Source organism: Ooceraea biroi, chromosome 6 (genome assembly GCF_003672135.1).
Source record: "Ooceraea biroi isolate clonal line C1 chromosome 6, Obir_v5.4, whole genome shotgun sequence".
NCBI lineage: Eukaryota > Metazoa > Arthropoda > Insecta > Hymenoptera > Formicidae > Ooceraea > Ooceraea biroi.
Genome location: NC_039511.1, coordinates 7,401,194 through 7,422,886, shown reverse-complemented (window position 1 = coordinate 7,422,886; position 21,693 = coordinate 7,401,194). Strand labels below are relative to the sequence as shown.

Here is a 21,693-nt window from a genome sequence, read left to right as displayed (position 1 = left end):
ATATGCTGGTAACTTTTTTAAAAATTTACCGGTAAACCGTTATTGATTGAAAATTTTACCGTTTTCCCGGTAACTGAAAAACTCGATAATTTTGCAATTCCTACTAATTATTATGTCATAAAAGAGATTAATTATGTATTGTAAAATGTACGTAATTATGCATTATAAGGGATCCTCCGATAACCTTGTCCTTGACATATACTATCAAGATCATGTCTCTGAATAACATATAAAAGATTTTAACTGTCGCTCGTTCTTTGTTAAAAAAGTTATTAACAAAAAAAGTGTGATAGTTTTGCATGCGTTTTTGACTGTTCACGCGAAGTGAGGGGGTAACTCGAAAAACATGAACTTTTCGATACATATCTGTACGCAGCTTTGTAGATATAAAAAAGCGTGCAACTTTTGTTTAAACTGTTTTTTTATATCTCTCACCGTTCGGCAGTTATTCCGCAAAAACAAAAAATCTATGCTTTTTTCAAGGAATGATTTCACCCCTTCAAACCGTAATTCAGCACAAACAAAAAATAGTTTTGTATTACGGATGAACTACTCTACTTGCACACAAAGTTTCAGAATTTTCGGGTAGCCTAACCTTCCTTGTAAATTATACACCATAATCTAACTTAAACTAACCTCCAACTTTTACGTATCCAAATGAACGGAGTCTAAATGAACGGTGTCCAACTGAACAGTCTCCATTTGCACTGTGTCCAATTGTACCAATTGTACTGTGTCCAAATGCACCGCGAAATTTGAGTACATTTGAAAAAGATAGCAATTTAGATTCATCTTAAAATCAGTCCTGGGTTGATGGATAGAGTTTGGGAGGAACCTGAAGTGTAGTCACTTCCACGTGGTAGGTTCTGAGTCACTTTCAATCAAACATAAAGTGAGCGAAGAGCTGCACGATTGCTGTAGGAGAACACGGTTCAAACGCTTATCTTTTGCTATTTATCCCTCCATTGTCCCTCCGCCTCAGTGTATAACAAAGAATTTGACATCGATTTGGAGTACATAGCAGTGCTTTAACATGATAGTATGTGTAACATAACATAACCTTGTAACATAACATAAAACGCAACAGGAACAAAATTATAAGCATTCTTGACATAACCAATTTTTTAGTATTTTAGGTTAAAATATCGAAATTGCACGTTCAGGTTCAGAACAGAAGATATCGTCCGATCGAGCTGAAATTTTGCAAACGTATTACTGATATAGGTGGGCAAGTTTTCCGCACTATTACGATCCGAACAAAACAAATAATGTTCTTTCGCTCCATCCTAGTGTATATGTATACAGGTGTCCCACGTAAAGTGTCCAATCACTCTCCTGCAGGTAGATCTCGTTAAACTGAATTAAAAAGTCCTATATTTTGCAATAACCATGTAAAATTGTGAGATATTAATAAAAGAAAATTAGTGAGTCAGTACGATTGAGAACGCGGCTCGTGCAGCGAGGTCGTCGATAAGAGGGCCGCGCGCTCGTTGTTGATTACGGCGCAGTAAGACGGCGGTGCCGGAAAGCGTGCTTTGTAGGATGTGGTGGGGATGGAGTCGGAATGGTCTCGCGAATCGTCGCACGCTTTCTGGCTTCACTGATATGAGTAGAGTGGGTGAGGCCAGAAAGCGTGCGATGATTCGCGAGACTATTCCCACTCCATCCCCACCACATCCTACAAAACACGCTTTCCGGCACCGCTGCCTTACTGCGCCGTAACCAACAACGAGCGCGCGACCCTCCTATCGACGGCCTCGCTGCACGAGCCGCGTTCTCATTCGTACTGACTCACTAATTTTCTTTTATTAATATCTCACAATTTTACATGGTTAATTGCAAAATATAGGACTTTTTAACTCAGTTTAACGAGATCTACCTGCAGGAGAGTGATTGGACACTTTACGTGGGACACCCTGTGTATGTATAGGAAATGTAAGAAATTGTAACCTCTTAGGGGATCAATAAAATATTGGGTTGAGTAAAAAGTAATTTAGTATTTTGCGGGTAGATGTTGTTAAGAGGAAATATTGGGAGTTAACTTCACTCAAGACCTGATAAACATTATTTTTCTGAAAGGTTATGTTTTTCTGTGTGTATAAAACCGTCATTCGTCAAAATTGATTCAGTTTTGTAACGATGCACCCCTCTGCATCGTCTAGTCCGGCCGACCATCCGCCGATGCCATCCGCCCGAACATCAGGCGGACGAAGACAAGGCGCCAAATAAATTATCGAATGTTTATCGAATAACCGCTGGGGTAAGGCCCGGAAGGTGACGTAGCGTCGGGGTATTTCCGACTTGTTTTCCGACCGCCGCCCCAACGTCGTCGCCCCCGGGCCCCCACTTGCGCGTACCGAGTAAACAGCAGCGCGGTATAAAAGGGCTGTGATCCGAGCACGGAGAACACTTCTCCGATCACTCTGAATCTGAATCCGAATCCGAATCCGAATTTCCGATCCGACTCCGAGCTAGGGGAAAAACCAGGGAAAAGAGTTCTTTGCCTCCGCCAAGCGGTCTTGATTAAACCCGTCTCGCACCGAATACCTATCCGGTCCGAACCGGGGTCAAGCGTTCTTGGCCTCCGCTGAGCGTTCTCAGCAGACGACCGAACATCCGTCGTTACCGTTCTCCACAGAACCGACACCGGAGTAAAGCGTTCTTCGCCTCCACCGAGCGTTCTCGGCAACGGGAACAAGGAGAACTCCTGACCGCCGTCTCGCAACCGATCCGTGACCGGGGTGAAGCGTTCTTCGCCTCCGTCGAGTGTTCTCGACCACGAGATTCGGCCGAGCGACGGGATCTACTATCCAACATTAATATGGGCCGTGGTTCCCCCGCGGGACCGTCTGCCCACCGCATTCCAACCGGGCCGCGTACGCGACGTAGCAGTAAGGGGGGCAGGTGTTCCACGCGCCGACAACATCCGGCACGCCCCAAGGGGGTACGTCCGTCGCGAAGACGCGTCATACACGCGTTGGGCCGCGTCGCCCTGCGCGTGAAAAACTGCAAGCGTAGCGGGGTATCTGCAGATACACAGATTTCGCAAGCACAATAACAGCACAGTGCGGTTCGCTGTAAGCGACAGTAATAAACTATTGTTTATATTTTACATATCGGTCTATTCACTGTTCGCGATCTCTCATTACCAAACCCGTATCCGACGAGCATATCCGCGCAACGGACTAAACGAGAAAATCGGTAGGTCGTTTTAGTTTTCATTCGGTAGCATTGTAAAACATGGAGCAAAACAAACAGTATTTTCCATGTTTGATGCTTTTCTACTTTCGCAAAGGGAAAAACGCGACGCAAACCAAAAACATATATGCTGTGTATGGAGAGAATGCCGTAAGCGAACGTGTGTGTCAAAACTAGTTTGCGTTTGAAATTTCGTGCTGGTGATACGACGTATGAAAATGGTAAGCTAGGCCGTTGATGGCAGATGACAACCAACTCAAGACGTTGATTGAAAATAATCCACATTATACGACACGAGACATCGCACAGATTGTCAACGTATCTCAAAAGACCGTTGTGACCATTTGCACACACTTGGCTTCGTGTCTCGGAACGGTATTTAGGTCACAATTTGACATCACAATTTGAGCGAAAAAAATTTAATGGACCGCATCTTTATTTACAAGTCATTGCTCAAACGCAACGAAAACAATCCATTTTTTAAACGAATGGTAATGGGCGACGAAAAGTCGGATCTTATACAATAATGTTGAGCGCAGTAGATCGTGGAGCAAGTGAGATGAACCGTCGCGAACCACATCAAAGTAAAACATCCACACGAAGATGGTTATGCTGTGTATTTGATGGGATTGGAAAAGAATCGTGTACTATGCTTCCATAAAAACCAAACAATTGATTCCAATAAGTTCCTAACTAGACTATTTGAAGACAGCAATCGATGGCGAGAGACCAGAACTGAGCAATCGTTACGGTGTCATCTTCCATCAAGATAACGCTAGACCACACGTATCTGTAGCAACCCGTTAAAAACTAATTAGAGCTTGACTAAGATGTCTTGTCTCATTCGCCGTGTTTACCTGATCTAGCATCATCAGACTTTCACTTATTCAGATCTCTGCAGAATTCGCTTAATGGAAAAAATTTCACTTCTTTGGAGGCTTGTAAATAACACCTTGAAGAGTTTTTCGCTCAGGAAGCTAAGAAGTTCTGAGAGAATGGAATTTTTATATTGTCTGAAAGATCGCAAAATTAGTTATCGAAAAAAATGATGCATACATTGTTCAACAAAGTTGTTTTTTAATATGAAAATTTCTATTTGACTTTGACTTAAAAATATGAAATTACTTTTTACTCAACCTCAAACAACCTACCTTTCGCGTAGCGAACTTCGTCGGTTCTTCCGGGATTTGATAGCAAGCCTAGGATGTGACAAACAGTTATACTCAAGTTTTGGATAACAAAAAGAAATAACAATTTATTCCGATGATAAGAGCGTTACACTCGAGTTGGTTCAAGATGTCGGTGAGATAGTCAATGTAAATTACGGTACGGCGAAGTGCCGTCTACAAGCAGGTGAAACGCGGCGGTACAAATGCGTCAATGGACGCGTGATCGAAAGCGGAAACGACGGTTAATTTCGGATGTAGTATTGGCCGCAAGATCAGACGCAGTATCGGACGATCCACAGGCAATAATTGTAACTAGCGGTTCTGGTATGGCAGGCTCGGTTACCAAGTACTCTCGGCGGAGACGGAAGTTCTCTATCCCCCTGGTTTAGTGACTGCCGGATAAATATACTAGTGGGAGCGGTCGATGACGCCGAGAACACTCGGCGCAGGCTGAGAACCCCATGGTCTCACGACTGATAAGGCGGAATAGTTCCAAGTTTGCTACTTTATTGCTTGCCGAGAACACTCGGCAGAGGCTAAGAACTTTCGACTCCCTTGATCTTGCGATGTGAGCGGTGGGAAATCTCAGGATTGGTTGTAGTAGGATCTGAACTGATTGAGAAAGGGTGATCTGCTCGCGGATTGTTGCTCTTTTATGTCCGAGGCTTGTTTGTCTCGAGGTATGCATCGTGGGGGCCTCGGAGCGGCGGCGGTCGGAAAAACAAGTCGTAGAAAAATACGTCACCTTCCAGGCAGTGTTGCCAGAAATGGCACTCTTACAGCACGCGGTAGTATGTGGTGAGGATGGAGTGGGGATGGTTTCGAGATGATCGCGCGACGCTCTAAAGATGATAATCTATATTAAAATATTGAAAGCATAAATGATTCGTTCACCATGAACATTTTATAAATGAAAGCAAAATCGATGAAACACAGAGACTAAACGCAGACTTACTTACTAACTGATTCTCGTGAGAATAACCCGACCGAGAGAATCCAAACGCAGCCCTAACGGTCGTTGCTATACGAATGGAGAGAACAAAATATTCTAGAAAGTACCTCAAAAAATGATCGAATTCACTTGGTATGCGTCCAAGTTAGTAAATGTAAATTATCACCCGTAACATTGTACAGCGATGTTAGATTTTTTATATAATAAATAGAAAAATAAATATAAAAAAATATACAAAAACTATTGTTATGTTTCATTACACATAAATAATGCAAAATACAATAAAACCGCATAATAAATCATTATTTACGTAATAAATCATTATTTACAGAATAAAAAAATTTAATTTATCAGAAAGAAAAAATCTGGAAGAAAAATAAGATTGTCAATAAAGTGGTCTTGAACCCAGCTTACAAACTGCGAGGCGCGCGCTTAACCACTAGGCTACCGCGCTTCATGCCGATTTTTAGCTATCCATTGTACTTCCCTTACAGCTGGAAAATGCTCACATTTAGATGCAATTTTCTCAGAAACTAAGGCCCATACACCCAAAACTTCTAACACGGTTTATACTTTTGGCTCCCCTTTCGAATGCACTATGGCTCATTCGAAAGTAGAGTTAGCTGTTCGCAGTATCTCCTTGTTAAATCATGGTTTGAAAAGTATAAGACACTATTATCATTGAAATATTTATTAAGTTTAAATTATATAGAATTTATCAAAATATTTAATATTTAAATATTTATGCATAGCAATTACGACGAGCACATCAGCTTATTGCAGTGGGCACATCACAGCAGACAACGATGTCTGACAGGGAGTTGCACCGCCCTTATTTTATCTTGATCTCGGAATGGCTAATTATTTTTTATTATAAATTAAACTCTAGACTTCGAGCAAAATTTTGCAATAGAAAAAGTTTTAGAATTTACTTAGAGGAATATGACCTTTTAAGAACAAACGGTTCTTTTGACTCACCCTATATATAATGGTTTTAGCATCGATTTCTTTCACCCTTTCGTTACTAAAGGAAACTATAGTCACCCATGACAATTTTGCATTACTTAAGAAGTTTGGTTGAGCAACAGAGCTTGATGTTCTTAGTCTAAGCCAGGCCTGTCTAACCGCTAGTAGCGAAAGAGCCACCGATCCCACTCTTACCGCTACGGGCTTCCCGCACCATTACGTCTACAGTCTCGACGCGCGAAGTCATATGTTCTTATTGACGCATAAGCAGGGACGAAAAACCAATACATCACAAATGATGTCTCGCGATAGCATACGACTATTTCAGTTAATAAAGGAAAGGAAGTTGCAATGCACTCTTGTTCAATGTGAAACTTGTGGTTGTATCGCTCGATCAACAAGTGTTGAAATATTGACAGAGATTTCAGATGTTGTAATTCGCATTAAATGTGACAGTGCAGCATTAGTCATCGAAGAATGATTTTTACTTTTTATTTGCTTCATTACTGAAAACGCACTCTCACAACGATAAGTTGAATCAAACGTAGAGTAGATTTTAAGGCCGAAATCTTTTAATTTAGGATAAGTGGCCTCCGGTAAAAGCTTAAAGAATTCTAATCCACTTTCTGTTCGTCCTATTAGAAAAGGATCAGCTTGTAGATCACACAACTCTAATCGATATTCAACTTTAAAAACAAGTGACGAGGAAAAACCACGAGTGCATCGCGGAACGCAGCGCGGCCCGTAAACCAAACATTGAGCACTGAGTCGGCTGGAAGAGTGGGGGGAGTCAAGCTTGAGTTCCATAGTAGGGGAAAGAGCTTCGAGCGGCCCGCGGGCCGCGGGTTAGACAGGCCTGGTCTAAACGATACTGTTTTGTCTTTATCTTTGTCTTGACAACCACCTCTATAACAATATGAAAATCAGTAATAGAGTCATATTGTTTGCGGCAAAGCGTAGACTCGCGGCTCAATTGTCCCATATAGTGGGAGCATACTGGTGACCAACTCCGTTATAACGAAAGGATTAATATGTAATTTACAAAATATGTTTGATAATCAATTTGTTTTCAGAACCTGTTTTTATTTTATACATATTATATAACATATACAGGGTGTTCAAAAAACCATTCAATATTTATATGGTAGATAGGACACACTATACTGAGTAAAAATAACCTAAGTAAACATAGGTCGAAAACTCAACCGTTTCTGAGATATAAACATTTTTGTATGTTAGCATCATGATTGACTTACTGGCTTTTACGTATCGCATGCAACGTGAGTCAATATTTACAGAAGGTGTTCCACATGTCCTCCTTCCATTTCCATACACGCTTGGCATCTTCTTCTTACAGATTCGCGAACTCTCTCAAAAATTCCAGGTCTCTGTCGGATGATTTCACAAGCATTGTGGATTCGGTTTCGTAATTCTTCTAAGTCATTTATCGGCGAAGAATACACTTTGCTTTTCAAATATTCCCATAAAAAGAAATCCAAAGGGTTGAAATCGGGAGATCGAGGGGGCCACACAACTGGTCCACCACGTCCAATCCACCTTTGACCGAACACCGTGTTTAAGTGCTCTCTCACATTACGCACAAAATGAGGTGGAGTCCCATTCATGCATGTACCACATCGATAATCTTTCTGCCAAAGGCATATCGTCCAAGTACTGAGGTAATATATTAACCAAAAAATTGAGATAAGCAGCACCTGAAAGCCGATTTGGAAGTATTACAGGACCAATGAGGTGATCTCCAATAATGCCCATCCAAACGTTTAACGAAAAATGGTGTTGGTGATTTGTTTGAATAAGTGCGTGAGGATTCTCTTCTGCCCATACGTAATCATTCTGGAAATTTGTAATTCCATTTCGTGTAAATGAAGCTTCATCGGTAAATAAATTGCGAGATACAAAATTCGGATTCGAAGCACATTTAACGAGTAGCCACTGTGAAAATTCCATTTTTGCTTGATAGTCCGGCGGAGTGAGTGCTTGCACTCGTTGGATATGGTATGGATAGAGTAACTGCTCATGAAGCGTTCTTCAAACAAGAGTAGTACTGATTCCTACGGCATCAGATATTCTTGTTACGCTGGTTCCGGGATTTTCTTCTACAATCCTTAAAATGCGATTCTTAGTATTGGGCGTCGATACAGATCTAGGTCTACTAGAGTTTTGATGGCGAGTTTTAAATAAGCCTGATTCACAAAGACGTTGGTGAAGATTTTGAAACAGTGTATGAGAGGGAACTCTTCGATTAGGAAACTTTTCCATGTAGACGTCGTGCAATTAAAGTACTTCCATTAGCACGACCATACATAAAATGCATATCTGCCATTTCTTCATTAGAGTAATACGCTGACATTTTAAGCACGATACTTTGTAACTGTGTAATCACTAAATACACCCGCAATCGCCGGTTGATGACAACTGACTGATTGCCAGTGAAATCTTTTGTTATGAAGTATGTATGGAAATAGAATGAAGATATTTAGAACGCGGTTTATAAACATTAAGGTAAATATCGCATGCGATACGTAGAAGCCAGTAAGTCAATCATGATGCTAACACACAAAAATGTTTATATCTCAGAAACGGTTGAGCTTTCGACCTATGTTTACTTAGGGTTTTTTTACTCAGTATAGTGTGTCCTATCATCATATAAATATTGAATGGTTGTTTTTGAACACCCTGTACAATTTATAAATATTTTATATATTTTAGATTTACTATATACATTTTAGAGTGAAAAAATTGCCTGGAATGCATATAATATGCCATGGTTCAAGAGAGCTTATACATCACATATTAATATGCGTATCTTAATGCAGCGAAGCAGAAAACCACTTATAATATCTATGGGCAATATTTTCCCAGTACTATCAATACAATATTACGCTAAGGTAAGATATTATATATAAATTTAAAAAATCATTTCCGCACAACAGCCCTATAGAGGCTCTGAGGCAGGTACAATAAAGAGGCCTGTTGGTATATAAGGCAACAAATTACTACTTCATCTAGGTGTGCAACATCTTTCAGTTCTTGCATTGAGTAATGAGAATGGATTAGACCTATCAGGAAAACCACTATAAAAAAACTCACCAAGTTATCTACTGCAAGGTGGTATGGAAATGATAGCGCATCATTTTCCTATCACCGAAAAACGAAGTGACAATACTTTTTCGGTGCGGTGTCATATGTCGCGTGCTGCTCGTCGCTCGATCCATACCGCTTTTCGTTCGCTCATTCGCCGAGACATTTTTGCTTATTACTTAATAACTATTGCGAATTTTGCAAAAAGGTAGAGGACTTTTCTTCTCAGTTTGACCTACTCTACCATCACTTATCGTTTGGTCACTCACAAGGAAGGTATCCCAGGTGTCCTTCTCCGATTTAAATGAAATTTGATGGGTTTGTAGAGGGGGTCAAAATATTCGATCCGTGTTTTTTTATTGGCAACGAAACATGTTTGAGGGGTGAAATCAACCTTCGAAAATCGATGAAATTTTTGTTTTTCGGCCATAACTTCGGAACGAAGCATAATAGCGCAATTTTGTAAATATACAAAATGTACAGAATTTCAAAAACTATCTACCGACATAAAACTTAAGTTTTTTTGCAAAAAAAATTAAGTTTTATGTCGGTAGATAGCTTTCGAATATTTCGGAAAATACACATTTTTGAAAAAAATGTTTCATATAAAAGTTGCAGGGTTTTATATGACGCATTACATTGTAATATTATTATGACCTTGAATATCGTTGTTAAGGTCACGTGAAGGTCACCATTAATTTCTTAAACGGACACCCCTATTTTTTATTGCATATTCTTGTAGCTTATCTCGAGAGCTTTCCAAAACATTATAAGAAAGTATTTTTTCGCTCATTACTCTGTGAGTTATGAGGCCTGAAAGTTACAGTACCGCCGGCATCAAGAGACACGGTAGTGTCTCGCGCCAAGTATTAAGCGCAGCGAGACCGCACCGTGACTCTTTTACGCAAAACGAAGCTTTCGCAGACACTCAGATTATTAGAACTCAATAACCGCTGAACGGATCAAGTTCAGAGTAGGCTCAATGGATAGCTTGGGGTTGAATTATGTAATAAAAGTGTTTTCATTTTTCTCCTACGTGCCCTACGAGCGGAGATATTGCGATACAAAGTCTGAAATTGGCAAATTTTCAATTAAGAAACGTCGTCGTTATCATCATTATTGTCATAGTCGTTTGTACAGTACATTTTTGCTCCGATATGTGGCAGCAGCGCCGATCTCATAGCATGTACGAATGTACGACGCGGGCTGTGGTCCAGTTGATGCTTCAGATGCTTCAAAGAAAAGGGATAGAAAATCTGAAACACTTGAAGCTGCAACTGGACCGTACTGTGTAGTGAAAGAAGTTGAGTGAGAAAAACTATATTTGTTTCCCTTTAACCTACAAAGAACAGAGACCACATATGTATAAAGGAAGACCCGGGCGGGAAATCCGACCGCAGCCGAGGAAGTGAAGTGAAAGTGTTATTGTTTTAGTTCGTCGTTAAATAACCTATCCATTCCATTGAGTGAGATTGAATACAATGTAAGTAACCTATGTAAGTTATTATTTAATAATGTTAGAGAAGTAATAAGTTTTTGACCGGCCCAAGTAAATCACGCGTGTTTACTCGAGTTCTCTTTGCTTCAATCTCACTTTACGTTAATCACATTTCATGCACATTTCTGTGTCTCGTAGGCGATCAAAGTAGCTCTCCTGGGATTAGAGAACTTCCACGATTATCCTCAGGCAATCGCCGAAATTGAAAACCTGCTTCTCGGTGATCGAGTATTTTTAGTTAAATTATTTTAGACATTCTAATTCTAATTTTCTATATACGGTTTTGTGCTTTTGCAGCCACGACAATCTACGCGCAGGTGAACTCTGCGGGTAGAAACTGCCTAATGTCGCACATGCCTCTTGACAGCAGCATATATTCCTCGGTGACGGGTCAGATCAATATAAATTTATATCGACTTCACGAAGATGTATTTCGTGAAATACGACTCGCAGCTGTACAGGGCGAGAGTTGGTCAAACCATTACGATATGGAAGCAAGATCTTCTTCAGACGGACATGGCCTTGATGGGTGTACAGTGCATTCCTCCACAGGTAAAAGAAAAAAAATTAAATCCTTTAATATCTCACAATCTCTCTCTCTCTCGCCCTCGCGAGTTCGAATTTGCCAGCAGATTTCTTTGATAATAATTAATTCAGAACAAACTAACAGTGTACCTGTTTCCATGCAAAAATTGGAGAACAAAAATTCTGTTGTCAATATAAATGCAGATGTACAAAACATGGAAGTAGAAGAAGAAAAAGAGAAGGAGAAAATAAAGGATCCGATCCGAATCATGTTGCTCTTCCAGAGGGATTTTTTGATGTCCAGTGATGGACGCTAAAGTAAGTTAAATTGAAGGAAGTGAAACTGTTTGAATCAAATTTAGAGTGAAAATATTTTTACTTTATATATATATATATATATATATATTTATTGATTTCCCTTAGGGTTACAAATTTCCAATACATAACTTAATTCTATCTTAATCTAACTTAACCTAACTTAATTCTATCCCTACTCTCTCTATACACACACACACCGCTTACTAGTTCCCTAACCTATGGGACTTCCGTTTCCGTTTACAATATTCCTCATTCCTTCCTCCTTTCCATCTTTACTTTCATTACTTTTATTCCTCCATTCATTCTTCTCCCCCCTCCCTCCTCTCCCAAAACCTCCGACACCCTTTCTTGCCACGTACCCCTCTCTCCCCAATCCGTACATTCCTCCCACACATGTTCCCACGTCTCCTCCCCCTCTCCACATATCCTACACTCTCTCCTCTTCTCCTCCTCCCAGTATCTCCCCCCTCTCATTCCATTTCCCAATCTAAACCTCGCCACCCTTTGCCACCTTTCTCTTCCCATCCCTTCTTTAAATATCCCGGTATTCCCTCTCCCTTCACCCATCCATACCACTTATTGTATCTCGATTCTCTTATCTTTTTCCACTTCTGTTCACTCTGTATGTTTCTTTCCTTTTCATATATATCCTCTCCTTATTTGTCCCTTTCCCCTCATCACCTCTATCTCCTCTATTTTCCATCCTTTCTCCTCCATGAATTCTTTTCTTTCCGTTTCCCATCCCTTTAATACTCTTCCCTCTTTCGCTCTCTTCTTCATTTCCTTCCAACATTCTCTTGCCAACTCCCCCCCCTTCTCTCTCCTCTAACTTCTTCTCATAATTCCATGCCTTCATGCCTGCTCTCCCCTTCAATAAATCTCTTTGTACCTCCTCTCTTACTAAGTATCCCGGTGTCTGCCTTTCTACCCCCATTATCCAACTTAAATATCTTTCCTGTATTTTTTCTATCTCCTTCCTCTCTTTCTATCCCCAAATCTCTACCCCGGAACTAATCACTGACCATACTAACCTATCAAATAACCTTATTCTCCTTCCCCAATCTCCTCCAAACATTCTTTTTCCCAAATTCCATACTTTCCCCAAAATAGCTGCTCCTTTTTTCACCCTATCTTTAACTTGTGCATCCTGTTCTCCATTTCCCTTTCTTATATAACCAAATACTTATATTCCCTCACTTCCTCTAGCTCCTTGCCTTCCCACCTCCATCCTACTTTGCACCATCTCCCTCCTCCTTTCCTGCATCTCATTATATTTTTACCTTATTATTTCATGTTATTAACTTGCTTTTAGGTCCATATATTAATTAAAAATAAAAATTAATTTTTATAAAAGGATAGTGGATCTTGTAAAACGCATGGAGCAAGTGCAAAATACCGACAGAAAGCAGGAGAATATCGACGATGATGTATCGAGCGGGGACGAAGCAGAATTTGATGAAATTCTCGACTGGTATTAAACTGTACTCTCTCTTTATAAGACAATTATTTATATAAAGTTAAAAATTTTCCCAATCTTATTCTTTTCCATATCTGTCACAATTCCTCCCTCAGTTATTATAAGAAATAAAAAATAAAATTAATACGTGATCACTCATAGTAATTCTCGAAGTAACTTTCTATCAGAAAGGAGATCAAAGATCAAATCGATGCAATTCTTACGCACAGTGTATTAAGATTTTATTAAAACGAATTTGGAGTCAGAATATAATTGAGTTTCAGATACATTTGGTATAGATTATTCGTTAATCGTCGTAAGCTAATATGAAAAGTATGATATAAAGATTACGAGATACGCTAAGCCGCTAATAAAGTATAGATAATTACGATGTAGGTCATATAGTTTGACAATATTCACCTTTCTTTTGTATACCGGACTTTATAAAATACTGAGGATTGGAAAAAGAGGGACTCGCGTATATTTTATACCCGCAACCAATCATACCGCACTATAAGCGCGCCGCTACAGCTCGATGCGCTTTCAGATTACACGTGTCCGATACGAGTTTTCCAATAATACTTGAAATGCAATTGCAAGTGAATTTCTTCGGGATTCCGGTTGCTGCCTAAAAACTGTCGCTACATAGATATCCTTAGAGACTAGTAGTATAATTAGCGTTGTAATAGAGACTTATTCTTAGACTTACTCATCGCGTAAGTTCACAATTATGTTTAGATTAAAGCGAGCTACACTTTATCGATGCTTTTAAACGCATATTATAAAGTTATATATATTTATCCTATCATCAGATCACAATGTGTCGTGAGTACCGTTGACGATCTGTTACTCGAGCAACGGTAAGACAGACAGAGGTGGTTCTATCTATCTTGTGAACAACAGTAAATGCAGGCGTAAAGTTTGGAGGATATACATAATACGATGAACTTTAGCGATTCGCAAAAGCTTAATAATAGAATATTTAATGTATACGCATAGTCTCCCAAGAGCAAGCAGTTTTAGCGCTTAGATTAGGATCTTACACGTAAAAAGAAACGACTTATTCTCTGTTACTTAAAAAAATACAAAAAATACAATCGCGCAGTAATTAGTGTTTATCATATAAGAGTAGCATTACGATATCAGGGGTGACGATATCCGTGCTGAATTTGAAGATAGACAAAAATACCGTAAAGTAAATTTAGAAATTTCGTGGAAGCATTGCACTCGACATTGCACTCGATGAGAGATCGTTTTTTCGTGTTACAAAGAATCGTCGATCGTGTCCGTCATCGATCATCGCCTATGGCAAACGCATCGATCAACCGCATTATACTCCTCTTGCAGATCGGATCGTCATTGTACTCTCTAATATTTTGATCACGATCACTTTTTACGCGAGACCATCGACGTTACAAAAATAAAAATAAAATAAAATATATAATTGTTAGAAAATGTTACCCTTATTATCATCGAGCTTCTGCCGAGAAACGATCGTAGAGTGTGCAAAATGGTATGACTTAATATCTTACGCATTAAAGTTTAAAGACTTACAAAAGTGTTTCTTAAAATATACCGGCACGGATGAAACGCGTTTTGCGAAAACTGCTCAGTACTTTTTGTCACGGTTTCCTGAAATTAAATATAATTAATAATTAAATGTAATAATAATTATGTAATATATAATTAATTAAGAACTTACCCCATCTTCGCCTACCCCAATTGTAGTGAGCGGAGGACAATTGGTACAGAAACCGGATAAATCTTTGTTGCTGTCGCCGCGCCCCTGCTGCCCTTCCTCTTTGTCTGTGAACTATAGAAAGGAAGTATAAAAAATAATTAGTAAAATGTACATAGATGAATTAAAAAATTAAGGGATATAGAACGCAAGAATTTCAGACCGTTACATTTCTCGCGTGACGTCATAAAATCAAGATGGCAATATTGAAAAAAGTCAATCCTTAATTAATTTTAAAATATTACCTCGGCTTTCCTCATCCTCATCCTCATTTCCATCCTCGGCAGCGACAGGGTCAGCAGCGGCGACGACCAAATCAGTAGCGGCGGGGGGATAGGCGGGGAAGAGTTGCCGAACGACGGGGTTATCCGCGGCAACGACCTGACGTCTCGCGGGGCCCGCGGGGGGATCCGCAGCGATTATCCGACGTGTCGCGGGACCCGCGGCGACGACGCGACGTGCGGCGGGGCCTGCGGGGGGACCCGTGGCGATGATTCGACGTGTGGCGGTGAGACGTGCGGCGATGGGACGTACGGCGGGAATATCCGCGACGATGGGACCCGCGGCTGCGGGATTACTTTCCTCTTCTTGCGTAAATGGCCCAACAAATAATTCCTGGTCTATTATCATCTGAAAATGAAAAAAGTTATATATTTTCATATATATAGTAATTAAATACACTATCAAGAATATTGCGGACGATACTTACGTCTTCTTTCTGCGCCATTCTTTTTATTGTAATTCTTCTTATAATTCTTGAAGAACTTCATTGAAGAACAGTTGTCATAAAATAACAATTGAAAAAGACGCCGGGTGTGTTCTAAAAGTTACTGAAAATGTGGCTACGTTATATGTATAGTTATGGCCTAGGAAATGTTAGCACCGAATTTTAGAACAGTTCTAATGATTTATGCGTTTATGCATTTGTGTTGATATACTCAAAGCGTCATATATTATTACGTTTACGTTTATGTGAGCGTTATTTCTGTAGTAATTTACTCGAATTAACGTAAGTTACGATTATGTGATTAATTTCAGTATATGTTCTAAGATTAATACCTTGTACTTATATTATCGTAACTTACGATAATTACGTAATTCAAGTAAATTACTACAGAAATAACGCTCGCGTAAATGTAGTACATAACATTATTATATTTGTTTTCAGTGTATCCAATACTTAAATAATTACACGATGCAGATAATATTTGAAAATAAATGGGTAGAAGACATTCATTTATAGTGATCATTAGTGTTTGTCAGTGAAGATGGCGCAAGTTATTAAGTGTCAAATATTTTACAATACTGCTCGCTAACAACGCTTGCGCAACGTTGCGCAACGATGCGAGCGCCAAGCGAAACGCGTCCCAAATGCTACCGGAGTCCGATCTGGCATCATCATAGTCGATGCTTGTTGCTTCTTTTCTACGTTATTTACGTGTTGCGATCGGGTGCCGTAAAACACTTAGAAGAAGAAGAAGAATTTACGTGTTGCCTCAGAAGCAAAGTGAAATTCCAAGTGGTTATAAATTAACTCTTAAGAGTATAGAAGATACATAACATTATTATATTTGTTATACATACATACATTTATATATATACATATATATATACACATACATACATACATACATTTATATATATATATATATATACATACATACATACATACATACATTTGTATATAGAAAATGCATGTGATATAGACACTTATGTTGCTGAGTTGTTATAGCCGCTATTTTTTTGTAGTTGAACCAAACCAAAGACAAACTGCCGTTGTCTGTGACTGCCATTGTCTGTGTGACATATCCAATCCAATTGAGATTACATAGTACAGGTATTGTATAAATTAAATGTATTTTAATATAATATGATATCATGGATTGCAATGAATTAATAATGAATAAATATTTTTATTTACAGGTTACACGTTCAAAACGTATAATAATAAAATTATAGCGGCTGCTCTCTGGCGCTGGGTCTCGGCTGCCATAAGCGCTGCAATAAACAATCGGCTGCTTTTAGCGCTGACTCTTGGCTTAGACGCCTTGTATTATTGTTATTAAAATTACTGAATATTATAGACAATTATAAAGCATTGAGTATAGTACTGGCTACATTCTTCGCTTATCTTACAACAAATAGTTATTAAGAGAGAGGATATATATTTTATATTATTTACATACTAATTTGTGCAATAATTATACAAAATGGCTGAACAAATTTTATCAACTGAGCAAAAATGTATAATTGTCGAAGGTGAATGGTTGACTGATTTGCATATGGAACATTTTAATCATCTTTTAAGAAAGTATTCAAATTATAGACCTGTCGAAACATGGCGAGTATATTTTTTGAATCAAATTCAACCTGTACCTGAAAATAGTAAACATATACAGATATTATATAGTTCGTCAGGTCCAGATTCATCAGATGGACATCGGGTATGTAGTTATTATGACAGAAAAAACTTATACATTTATGACTCGTTAAATAAGAAAACATTGCATGGTGACCATAAAAATTTTTAAAGCGATTGTTTCCAACATATCCCTTTCACAAGTATTCTGTTAAATTTCCTGTTGTGTAACATTAACCAAATGGTAACGATTGCGGTGTTTTCGCAATTGCTTTTGCAATCTCATTGTTGTTCAATATTAAACCAGAAAAAGTAAAATATGATCATACCTTAATGCGTTCACATTTGATAAAAATATTTGAATCAAATATAATTGAATATTTTCCTCAAGATGACCAATATGGTGTTCCTCAGAGAGTACTTCTATTAGCAGTAATAAGAACAAGAGAAGTTGAAGCGGCCCGTATACGTATAAAACGCCAATATGAAAAGGAACATGACATATTAAATCAATTAAAAGAAAATCAAAATTCTCAGCAATGTATGCATAAGTTGGAAAATAATTATGCTAAGAGGAAACAGCAGTATATACAGAATTTAGAATATAATCGTGCCGAAAAGAGGCATCGATATGAACAGGATTTAGAGAATAATCGTTAAACAGCGGCATCGATATGAACAGGATTTAGAGAATAATCGTTCTCAAAAGCTGCGTCGATATGAACAGGATTTAGAGAATAATCGTGCTCAACAGCGGCATCGATATGAACAGAATTTAAAGAATAATCGTGCTGAACAGCGGCGTCGATATGAACAAATTTAGAGAATAATCATGCAGAAAAGCGGCGTCGATATAACAAGAATTTAGTAAAAGGACGTGCGCAAAAACGACAACGTTATTTCATAAATTCTGAGCGTGAACGAGAAAGACAAAAAGATTTATCTTCTGATCGTAAGTAGCTTTATAATAAGCGATATTATCAGAAAAGAAAGTCTAATTCGATACTTGAAAATAAAAATCATATTGCCGAAAATATTTGTAAAAAATATGTCAAAATTCGAGCGAGTAATTTTATAAAAATTCGCGATTCTCCGGAAGTATTCGTAAAAAATATTTTAGACAAGCTCAATATTACAGATTGCAGCAAAGATGGTAAATATATACAATAACGGACCCAGCCTCAATGACCTTGACCTTGACATATATTGTATAGATCACCTCCCTGAGTGACCTTCAAGAGGTTTTAGCCGTCGCTCGTTGTTTATTAAAAAGTTATTAACAAAAGAAGTTTAATAATTTTGCACGAATTTTCAGCTGTCTACGAGAATCAAGGATTTGAGTTTGACATATATTACATAGGTCACCTTCCTGAATAACCCGCACTAGGTTTCACACTTCGCTCGTTGTTTGATAAAAAGTTATTAACAAAAATGTTTAATGAATAAAGCATAATTTTACGATACCATATACGTTTATGAAAGAGTATATGTGATGGAATTTTAGCTTTAAATTAGAAATAGGTTTGGATTAGGTTATATTTTCCGAAACTGGAGCCCTGGACACATACGCTCGTTTTCAGCCCGCTTCGCGGGAGGGCGGGAGGAAGGGGCTTTGCCCCTCCCTCCGCTGGGATCCGTGGCGTGTACCAGGTGATAAAAATCTGCACGGTGAAATCTGTTACACTGGCCCCAGCGGGGGAGGGCAAAGCCCCTCCCCCCGCCCTCCCGCGAAGCGGGCTGAAAACGAGCGTATGTGTCCGGGGCTCCAGTTTCGGAAAATATAACCTAACCAGGTTAGGTTGGGTTAAGCTAGGTTAAGTTAAAGAAGAAAATACTTTGTATTTAACTGTTTGTGCTTTTGGTTAAAGTGAAGAATACTTTGTACTTATATTAAAAGAAACTATTCTATGTATATGTTAACAATTCACTGCTTTAAATGACTTTCCTTTCTTCGTTCATATACATATTCGTCGTTTATATCTTTCGATATTCAAAATAACTACTATATTTTCGAAATTTCTTTTGTTAATAACTTTTTCATAAACAACGATCGACAACTAAAACCTAGTGCGGGTTATTCGGGAAGGTGACCTTTGTAATATATGTCAATATCATGTTCTTGCTTCACGTGGACAGCTAAAAATTCGTGGGAAATTAAACTTTTTTTGTTAATAACTTTTTAATAAACAACGAGCGACGGCTAAAACCTTTTGAAGGTCACTCAGGAGAGTGACTTCTATAATATATGTCACGGTCAAGGTCATCGGGGCTGGGTCCGTTATTGTATATATTTACCGCAAAGGTTATATTGAAAAACGATTAAAAGTTGAAAAAGTCATAAGCTGGTGTATGCATCTAAGAGACTGTAATATTCGTAATATACAGAAAATGTTAACTCTGCTTAAAAACAAATCAGAAACATGTTTGACTGTTGTTGCAGAATGTTCTACAGTTGATGACAAATTATGTGCACTGTGTGGCATATCTAGACATACAGCTTCGTCCGAAAATTATTTTGTTGATTCGATTTATCACGATATAATTTCATCTAAAGTCAATATAAGGGAGCCTCTAATAAAAAATATGAAAGGACAGACTGAAAATAGATTACCCTTGATGGAGGGAAGGGCAAAAAAATGGTGGTTGTGCAATTCTTTATGTAAAATTAACAATCCGCTTCTAATTGATCGATATCAAAAATTTCTAGAAGCTATACATACATGTACTTTAAAGAACGTATCAAAACTTATGCACAATATTTATGAATGTACTGTGAAAACTTCAAATGATAAATTGGGCCATACGCATAGCTGTTATATTGATTTAATTAAATCTTTGTAAAGCGATGTTAGTTTCAATGCAGTTATTATCGCCTCATTTCCCCAAAGTAAGAAATATTAAACGTTTTATGTATCAACTTAAGAATTTTTATCAAAAATTGTTGTATTTGGACGAAGTATTATATTCTGCTGATTTGAATATATTAAATGAAATTGTAACTTCAGCACAAGAAAAACTAGATATGTACAAGCATAAGCAAACTGGAATAATTTTGAGTGATGATGATATTATTTCTAAATATCATAATGCATTTACGGTTTTGAAAAAACGTTCACTGGACACACCGCGGTATATTTGTATATCGTGTGAGAGACTTTGTTATAAAAGAAGTGTTTCTAAACTTAGTGAACTTAAAAAAGCAAGAACTAATCCAATTTGGAAAGATTTGATGGCATATGTAGAGCAACAAAAAATCAATCCGCAATATATATGTCATTATTGTGATCGGAAATTTTGTAGCGGTTTGATGCCTGCTTACTGCATTCTAAATAATCTCTCTGTACATGATGTACCTGAGGTAATATCGTCTCTTCATGATTTTGAGAAGTTGCTTTTACAAAGAGCTAAAGCTTTTCAAACTGTTGTTAAAATGGGAACAGTTATTAATAAAAAAATACCTGAAAGACAGAAGATACAAAAAGTTAAAGGTAGAACATTTCATTTACCACTTCCTTTACAACAAACTTTAAATAAATTATATTCTAACACTGATCCAATAAACCTAACTCACGAATTTATTTTACTTCGAAATGTTCCAACTAAATCAAAAATTATCTGGGAAGATTTAGTGGATATTAAAAAAGTATTTGAAGCTCTAATACGGTTAAAAAATAATAATCCTTTATATTCTAAAATTGTACTGCCCGAAACTCACGATAACCTATTTTTGGGGAATTTGGACAATATGGAATTTGAAATGGAACAAACAGAAAATGATACAAGAGTTTCATTTAGGAACAAATGTGAATCGGTAAATAATTTAGAATTACATATGCAAGAGATGAAACATGATGTACAAGTTACATTAGATGACCAACGCAAAGCAATGCTGTCTCAAAAGATAAAGATGATAGTTATTACGAGCAGTTTACTATAGTTCCTCTACATGCAAATAAAGAAAATCAAAGTGCGAGTACCTTATATCAAGTGTTACCAATTCAGGATTCACCCTTGGATAATCGGGAAAAAAATTTGGATTTGATGTGTTTTCCAGATTTATTCCCACTTGGTTGTAATGGAGAATGTGATGAAACTAGACCGCAGAAACTTCAGGAACATGAATATGTTAAATGTCGTTTGACGTCTAGGCATCCACAATTTAGAGTAAATCAACAATACTTGTTTTATGAGTTAAATAAGGTGATTATTCGTCAGTTACGTCGTGGAATTTATTATAAACTGAATATAACTAATCCACGGATTCGTTACACGGCTGCGGAGTATTTAGAGGCTATGTCGAAAGACATTTTGGAGTCCGACTTAAATACAATATTTTCTTCACTTCGAAATACGGAACAATATTGGCGTAGACCGAGAAGTGATTTGTCTTGCATGACACAACATTACGGACC

The 21,693-nt window shown here is 38.0% G+C and overlaps 1 protein-coding gene across 10 annotated transcripts in view; it reads left to right on the top strand.

The window, feature by feature from the left end:
- LOC105287899 (odorant receptor 49b-like) overlaps nucleotides 1–21,693 on the top strand; it is a 133,411-nt gene that overhangs the window by 70,585 nt on the left and 41,133 nt on the right. For 4 of the 10 annotated variants that reach the window (XM_026970382.1, XM_026970383.1, XM_026970380.1 and 1 more), the window contains one exon: nucleotides 9,036–9,194. In XM_026970382.1, the coding sequence (XP_026826183.1) occupies nucleotides 9,036–9,194 (159 nt within the window). Of the gene's footprint in view, nucleotides 1–9,035; nucleotides 9,195–10,734; nucleotides 11,438–11,542; nucleotides 11,729–13,040; nucleotides 13,518–21,693 lie in introns of those variants that run through there. The other 6 variants (XR_003406662.1, XR_003406664.1, XR_003406665.1 and 3 more) reach the window with 6 other exon arrangements.